Source organism: Lepidothrix coronata, unplaced genomic scaffold, assembly GCF_001604755.1.
Source record: "Lepidothrix coronata isolate B3197 unplaced genomic scaffold, Lepidothrix_coronata-1.0 Scaffold71, whole genome shotgun sequence".
Lineage (NCBI taxonomy): Eukaryota > Metazoa > Chordata > Aves > Passeriformes > Pipridae > Lepidothrix > Lepidothrix coronata.
In genome coordinates this window covers 1,907,310-1,914,953 of record NW_016690251.1, presented here as the reverse complement: position 1 = coordinate 1,914,953, position 7,644 = coordinate 1,907,310, and the positions used below count along the sequence as shown (strand labels likewise).

At 64.0% G+C, this 7,644-nt stretch overlaps 1 protein-coding gene across 1 annotated transcript; it reads right to left on the bottom strand.

Moving 5' to 3' along the window:
• Window positions 1–1,250: 1,250 nt before the first annotated feature.
• On the bottom strand, window positions 1,251–3,590 carry OTX1 (orthodenticle homeobox 1). Its single transcript, XM_017818776.1, has 3 exons — window positions 3,494–3,590; window positions 2,796–2,947; window positions 1,251–2,120 (listed from the first exon to the last, which is right to left on the bottom strand). Exons 1-3 carry the CDS (start codon window positions 3,588–3,590, stop codon window positions 1,365–1,367), a joined length of 1,005 nt encoding a protein of 334 aa, XP_017674265.1. The 3' UTR covers window positions 1,251–1,364.
• Between the last annotated feature and the right edge of the window lie 4,054 nt (window positions 3,591–7,644).

The window sequence follows — 7,644 nt, the reverse complement described above, 5'->3', positions numbered from 1 at the left end:
TAAGCGTCAATTAACGAAGGAGTGGGTCCCCAGCCCACACCTGCAGAAGTGGCGGTGGGTCCCCCTCCAGAGCACTCACAAACTCATCACACACATCCCCCTCCTGCTGGGACCCCAGAGGAACTCTTTCCCAGCACCTCACTCTTCCCAGGGAAGTTTCACGAGGAAGAGGAGGCGGGAGGGAGGAAGGAGCACAGGACACACCACTGCGTTTATTAGTTTAGATTTTATTGGGGTTGGGGCGAAGAAAGAAAGGGGTCCCTTACAGTCGAAGGGGTAAGCATGGGGTTACGGCATCAAAAATCACGCTTACACGGTCCCTCTCCTCCCTGCGGGGCAAAGCTGCCGGAAAGCCCCAGCCCAGGCGGGCGAGGCAGGCGGGCAACGCGGGGCTGCGGCACCGACCTGCCACCACGCACCGACCGACAGAAGGGGCTCAAGAAAACCAGAACGAAAACCAAATCAAAAAACACACCCCGAAAAGCCGTGTGCCCCTCCCCCAGCCCCAAAGCAGAGCTGCTTGCCCCTGCAACCCTCCCCCCAAAAAATAAACCAAAACTTTTTTTACGGCTTTTTTCTTGCCTTTTTATTTTTTTTTTCCAAAAGTTTTGGGTTTTTTTGGTTTGCAGGTTGCGGATCAGCTGGGCAGCCTTTCCCTCCCCCTTTGCCTCCCCCTCTGGGCGTCCCCCACGGCTGCTGCACACCCCTGCCCCCAGCCCCGGGACGGCACAGCCAAGCTTGTGCAGAGCCCTCGAGGATGGACGGAGGACATGAGACTGGGAAAGATTCATTTTTAGGGAAGAAAATTAAAATTTAAAAAAGATTATTTTTTTGTTTGTTTTTTTTTTACGTTCTGTTCCACGTTAGACTCTAGATAAATGCCAACCCAACAGCATCAACTAAAAATAATCGTGGTCACTGGAACGGACCTAGTATTTACATTGTTCCCGCCGCTCCCCGCGGCAAGAGGCTGTACAGGACCGGCAAACCGGGGCTTCCGTGCTCGGAGGGGCTGAGGGTCCCCGCACAAAGCTGGGGGTGGGGGGGCACCGGCAGGGCAGGAGCCAGCCTGCGCCTCTGCCCGGGGGGCAGCAGGGGAGACGCTAGGCTTTTTTAATTTATTTTTTTTTAAACTCCTCTTCTGTTGCGTTTAAAAAAATAATAATTATAATAAACCTGGTGGAGCGGTGCAGGAAGCAAAATAAATATCAGTCAGTAGAGATGGGGGTGGCAGGACCTCCCCAGGGCATCGCCACTGCTAACAAAGAGGGAGGAGGAGGAAGAGCCAGAGTCCTGCCCAGGAGGCGGTGGGGGGACCCCAGGTGGGGGGTCAGTGGCAGCTTGGGGGGATGGTGATCGGCCCCTCACAAGACCTGGAAGCGCCAGGACGCCTGGTCCTTGTAGTCGAGGCAGTCGGGGGAGTTAAAGTTGAGCTTCCAGGAGGCAGCAGCGGCAGCAGCGGGCTCCTTGTAGTCCAGGCAGTCGGAGGAGTTGAAGGGCAGCCCCGTGCCGCCGTAACCCTGGTGGTGGTGGTGATGGTGGTGGTGGTGGCCCGAGCTCTGGCTCAGCGGGTGGTGGTGGTGGTGGTGGCCTGGCACCGAGGAGGGCCCCATGGGGCTGAGCTGGTGGGGGTGGTGGTGGGAGTGCATGGGCGCCAGGTAGGAGCTGCAATCCACGCCCCCGAAGTAGGACGAGGAGGGCGGCGCGGGGTACCCCTGTCCGTACCCCCCGCCTTGGCTGTAGGACACGGGGTAGCTGGCGGAGGCGGCGGTGGCGGCGGGGCCGGCCCGCTGCATGCAGGACGCGGCGGCCGGAGGCAGAGGCTCAGGCACCGTCACCCCCGCCGGCGCCGCGCCGGGGGAGATGGAAGCCGGGCTCCAGATGGACGACGCCGGGGTGCTGAGAGATGCCGGGGCGCCCACCGGGGCTGAGGAGGCCGAGCTGGAGGAGGAAGAGGAGGCCGAGCTGGAGGCCGCTGCTGGCGGCGTGAACTGCCCACTGCTCTCGGAGCCCGAGCTCTCCCGAGCTGGCGAGGATTTCTTCTTGGCCGGGCGGCTCTTGGCCCCGCCGCCGCTCTGCTGCTGCTGCCGGCACTTGGCACGGCGGTTCTTGAACCAGACCTGGAGGGAGAAAATGGGGTGCAGGGCAGCAAGGAGGGGTGGTGGGGTGAGCAGGGGGCCCAGAGAGCCCCAGAAGGGGCTCTTCACTCTGTGAGCACCCAACCAACCTCACCCTGGCACCAGTTCTGAGAGCACCTGCACCCAGCCATCAGCACATCCCCCCACACCCCAAAATAAAAAAACCCACCCCCGTCTAACACCCAGGCCACACCACATCCTGCCAAAAGCAAGGATGACCAGGGTCAATGGCTGAGGTGTCCCAGCTCGTGCATATCCCTGTTGTGGTGACAAAATATAGTTTTGGGGGACAGATCCTGTGTTGGGTGCTGCATGCATATTCCAACCCTTTGAGGATCTGGGGAACAGTGCCCAGAGGAAGTACCTCTAGGAAGCACTCAGGTAGTGGGGCTGCTGTGCTCTGGGGCAGGTGGAGTGTGACAGAAAAATATTAATAAAAATAATGTTATAGCAAGAGGATAATAAATAAAAATAAATGTCCCGTCTTCGGCTGAATAGGACAAACAAGTGGACCGAAGCCCAAATGCACCCCCGTCCCAAGGAAACAGGGATGAGTGTGGACGGAACACTCAGTCTGAGTGGCGCCAGCTGAGCTGGGACGTCCCTGCATCCCCCCAGCCCACAGCCATGCAGGATTCCCCCACGCAGCTCCGGTACCTGGACTCGGGATTCGGGCAGGTTGATCTTCAGGGCGACTTCCTCCCGCATGAAGATGTCGGGGTAGCGGGTCTTGGCAAAGAGAGCCTCCAGCACATCCAACTGCGAGCGGGTGAAGGTGGTGCGTTCCCGCCGCTGCTTCCGCGGGGTGGCTGGGGGATGAGCACGGCCACACTGGTCACGCTGGATCCCCACGCACCTCCCGCACATTCCGCAGCACGGCGGGAGCCCCGGGATCCCTGGTGCAGCAGCTTGAGATAAACCCCTGCTGCTGACCCCAAACTGCAGCAGTGCCCCCACACCCCCATGGCTGCTGGACCCCGTCTCGCTGAGGGCAGGGTGAGGGGCGCAGGGCTGGGGAAGGGTCAGGCCTGGCTCCAGAGGGAGCCACGGGGAGATTTCGTTGTGCCGAAATAAATCTACTTTTTTTTTCTTTATTTAAAACTTTTTTATCCTTAAAAATCGCCGCAAGAACGAAGAAACCCCCAGAACAGGGGAGAAACTCAGCTAGACCCCACTCTCCCCAGCCAGGGGTGCAGGCAAACAGGGGGACCCACCCCACAGCCCACCAAAACCGTACAGCCCCATCGGGTCCTCCAAAACAGCCTGGGACATGAACTTTTCGCCCTCCGCTTGCTGGAGGATAGTGGAACCGGGGGGAGGAGGGGGGGGGCGCAGGCGAGGCCCGTGGTACTCACCCGGATACCCCACGGAGGGATGAAGCAGGTCCATGGCAGGGCCCGTCAGCCCCAGCCCATTCATGCCGTAAGGGGGCTGTTTGAGGTAAGACATCATGCTAAAAGCCGGGTAGTTTCTTCCAAAGTCCCGCAGAAAAAAAAAAAAGCGAACCCAATTCAAAATCAAATCAAATGTATGGGGTGGGAAGGGGGAAAAAGAAGGGAAGGAAAAAAAAAAAAGCCGACAAAAAGTAGCCCGGAAAAAAACCAAACAAGAGGCAAAAAAAAAAAAAAAAAATTAAAGGCCAACGATAATTTAAAAACGGAGGAGAAAATCAGCGTAAAAGGACTTTTTTTCGTTCCGTCCCGCCGTCACCGCCGCGAGGTCCTCGAGTGATCGCAGGTGAAGTGAGGGAAAAATAAAAATGAAGGAGAAAAAAAAAATTTAAAATAGTAACGACGATCGGGAAACGGGCGGATTTCTTCCCCGCACAGAGGCGAGGCCGGAGCGCCTGGGAAGAGAGCAGAGAGAAGCGGGTGAGGCTCCGGCCGCCCCGAGTCCTGCCGGGGGGCGCCCAGAGCTCCCGCAGGTCTGCGCCCACCCGGCGCGGGGACACCGGGCGGGCGGCTTCCGATTGTTAATTTTATTATTGTTTTTTTAAACGAAGGCGAGTTGCGCGCAAGTGCCGAGAGGCAACAGTGCCCGGCGATCGGGAGAGATAAAGCAATTATTTAAAAAGATAATTGGATTAGGAATCAAAAGGAGGTATCAGAGGAGGGAAGTATAATTAATTTAAAAGCGAGCAGACGGGGACGTTTTAATTAGAAATGGATAAGAGTTAAAAAGGGGAAAAGGAAAAAGGAGCGCGCCGGCAGCCGAGCGGGCGACAGCGCCGGCAGCCGGGACGGGACGGCGGCGGGGCCCTACCGGGGGTCTCCGGCAGGGCCGGCGGGGGGGACGGACACATACACGGGACCCAGCTCGGAAGGCAGCGGCCGGGTCGGTGGCAAAATCCCGCAGATAAATGCGGAGGGGAGGAAGGAGCGGAGAGACCCCAGGCGGTCCCGTCGAGCCCCGGGGGCAGCCACCGCTGCCGAGGCTGAGACAACTGTCCCCCCAGCCGGGGGTATGGCGGGCACCCCGGGGAAATTCTGGGTGGGGGTTCGTGGCACCCCCCGGTAGGCCGGGGCCGGGTGCAGGTCGGGTGGCAACGCCGTGACCCGCCGTTGCATAACTTTGTCGGGGACGCGGCGGAGCCGGCCCGTCCCGGCTGGAGAGAGGTGGGGAAAAAGGGGGAAATAGAAGCGAAAAAGAGAAAGAGAGGACAGAGGAAAATCCCGAGGCAGCCCCGGCCCAGCCGCGCTCACCACCCCCGCTCGCGGTGCCGCGGGCCCGCTACGCTCCGTCCCGCCGCCCGCCCCGTCGGTGAGCGCGGTGCCCGCCGCCCCCGCCCGCCTCACCTGCGCGGCCACCTGCGGAGCGACTGAGCGCCCGCCCGGCGGGGGCTGCGCGGGGCAGCGCGGGGCGGAGCGGGCGGGGGGGGGGGGGGGGGCAGGCAGGTGAGAGGCGGGCTGGGGAGGGGGGCCGGGGGGGGCGCTGCCCGAAGCCGAGCCGCGCACCTCCGACTTGTCGGGGCGCCCCGCGTTTACCTTGCCCGGCGGCCCGCGCTGTCGGGGCGATGGAGCCGCGGCCCTGATGAGGATTGATCACCTACCCCCGGCCCTACCCTTGTATGTGCGCGCAAAGCAACTGCGTAACCAGCCTGGCGCCAATCCCCGGCCGCTCCCCGCCTGACTGACAGCCGCCCGGGCAATGGCAGCGCGGGGCGACGGCTCCTCCGCACCGCCCCGCGCCGCTCCGCGCTGCCCCGCGCACCGACCCCGGCGCCGCGGAGAGCCGGCCGGCGGGGCCAGGGCTGCGGGGGGCGGGCGCGCAGTGCCCCGCACAACCTCCGCGGGGAGGGCGGGTGGTGGGAACTCTTAGAGAAGTGCGGGGGGGTTGGAGGGTCCGCTCCGCGCCCGCGCAGCTCTGTCCCCCCCCTCGGGAAGCCCCCACGCCGCTCCGCGCCCCGCTCCGCGCCGCCCTGCGCGCCCCTGCCGCCCGAGGAGACCGCAGAAAAAGTTTCGGCCGCCGCCTTCGCCGGCGCGGAAGGCACTCCTGGGGAAGTGGGAGGCGATGTCGCCCCCCCCCCCGACGCCCGGGGGCTCTCCCAAACTTTGTGTTTTAAAATCCCAATAAAACAGAAGCGACCGCACCTTTCCCCGCGTGTCCCGATTTTAGAGGTTGCTGCGCACCGCGGGGGGCAAGGGGGGGAGCTGGCGGAGCCCGCACGGGAGCGGCGGGGAAGAGGGTCGAGGTGACACGGGGCCCTCCGCGCCGCTCCGCGGGATCCCACTCGCTGCTCGGGCCGGCGGGGTCGGGGCGCGGCGGCCGCGCCGGCGGCAGAGCGGACCGGGACCTCTGAGGAGGCTCCGGTGCGCGGCTTTTGTTGGTCTCCCCAAATCAACTCCCTCTAATTGCAGTGGAGCTGAAAGCGAGCTAATGTTCAAAGGCGCTGCCCGCCGGCCCCGATCGGAGCGCGGTCTCCCGGGAGGAAGACTTCCCTACACCCCATTTTATTTTGTTGTCGTTGGGGGGGTTTTCCCTTCTTTTCAAATCTTTTTCCTGTGCGAGGAGGGAACCGTCTAAGCCGGGCGGGAGGGAGCCGATGAGCCGATGAGTAGAGAGAAGGAGGTTAGCAAGCTCCTCTGCTCGCCCGCAAAAGTCAGCGACACGGGCACTTCTCCCCTCAACAAAGGCGCCGCGGCCCATTCACAAAAAAGCAAAGGGAGGAGGAGGGAGGAGGAAGACTTTGCGGGGGCAGTTCTCCCCCTTCCAGCCCCTCTTCCCCGTTTTGCCCCGGTCCTGCCGGGGCAGTTCCCGGCCCGGGCTGCGCTTCCCCCTCCCGCCCCCGCCACCTTACCATCCCTTCGCTCCGCCGGGGCAGTTCCTGTCCTGGCGGACAGCAGGCACCCCCGGCGGCTGCCCCTCACTTCCCCCCCCACGCACACCAGGGGGTATCTATGCCCCCCCCAAAGTCCCCCGCAACTCCCGCGGTTGCCCAATCCCCAACTGCGGACGCCTCCCCGCAGGCTCGGCCGGGGGCTGCGGGAAGGGTGGGCGCGGAGCTCGCCGCCCCCCCGAGGTGATGGTCCTGGCGACTCTGACCCCCCCCTTCCCTCCGCCGGACGGAGCCGGCGCCCTCCCCGGTGCGCCCAGGTAAGGTCGGCGGCGGGGCGGGAGCGGCGGGTGGGCAGGGGGCTGGGCTGGGCTGGGCTGGGCTGTGCGACGCGACCCTCGGCCCCGGCTGCGGAGAAGGGCAAGGGCAGCTTGGGCCGGCTGCAGGGCGGGGGGGCCTTCTGCGATCGGTTTGCCGGGCTGGGGGCGAAAGACGGGGGAAACACACACACACTTATTTACCCCTCAACCCAGGGACTGAGTTACTTTTTTCGCATCAAAAGCCAGGCAAGCACCGGCCCCCCGAGGAGGGGAGGACGCCCGCCCACGGCCCCCGTCGCCCCCAGGGGCAGCCCCCTGCTTTGGGGCTCAGCAGTTCCCGGTGGCCGGCCGGGCAGGGAGAGCCGCGGGCTTTGCCGCTGCCTCCCCTCCCGAGCCTCCGCTGAGCTCCGCAGCCGCGGAGCTCTCGGAGCGTGTTTCCTCCCGTTCCCAGCCCCTGTATTTCTGCGGGAGGGGGGCAGAGGAGAACGGCGGAGCCCGCTGCCCCAGCAACCTCGGCGCCAGGGTGCTCCGCGCATCTTCCCAAACTTCGCACAGGACCAAATCCACCTGAGGGATCCGGGGCAGCTCCCAGTCCCCCGGGCCGGCACAGAGCCCGCGGCACCGGCGGCTGCTGGCGCAAAACCGGACTCTTCCCTCCTCCACGGGGAAATTTTTTTGGTGGGAGCGGGAGGGCGCAGCGGGGAGCGGGCCGCGGGTCGCAGTTGTACCTGGGACCACCGGCGATGCTGGGGTCCCTCCCGGGACGGCAGCCGCGACCCCGCGTGGTTCAGGCTCCCCTCTGCCCGCTCCGCTCTCCGCGGATGCGCTCCTTACGCGCCCGGAGCCGCAGCGAGGCTTTGGCCCCGCACCCCCCACGCCGCCGGCGGGCGACATCGGCCCCGCGGGGAAAAGT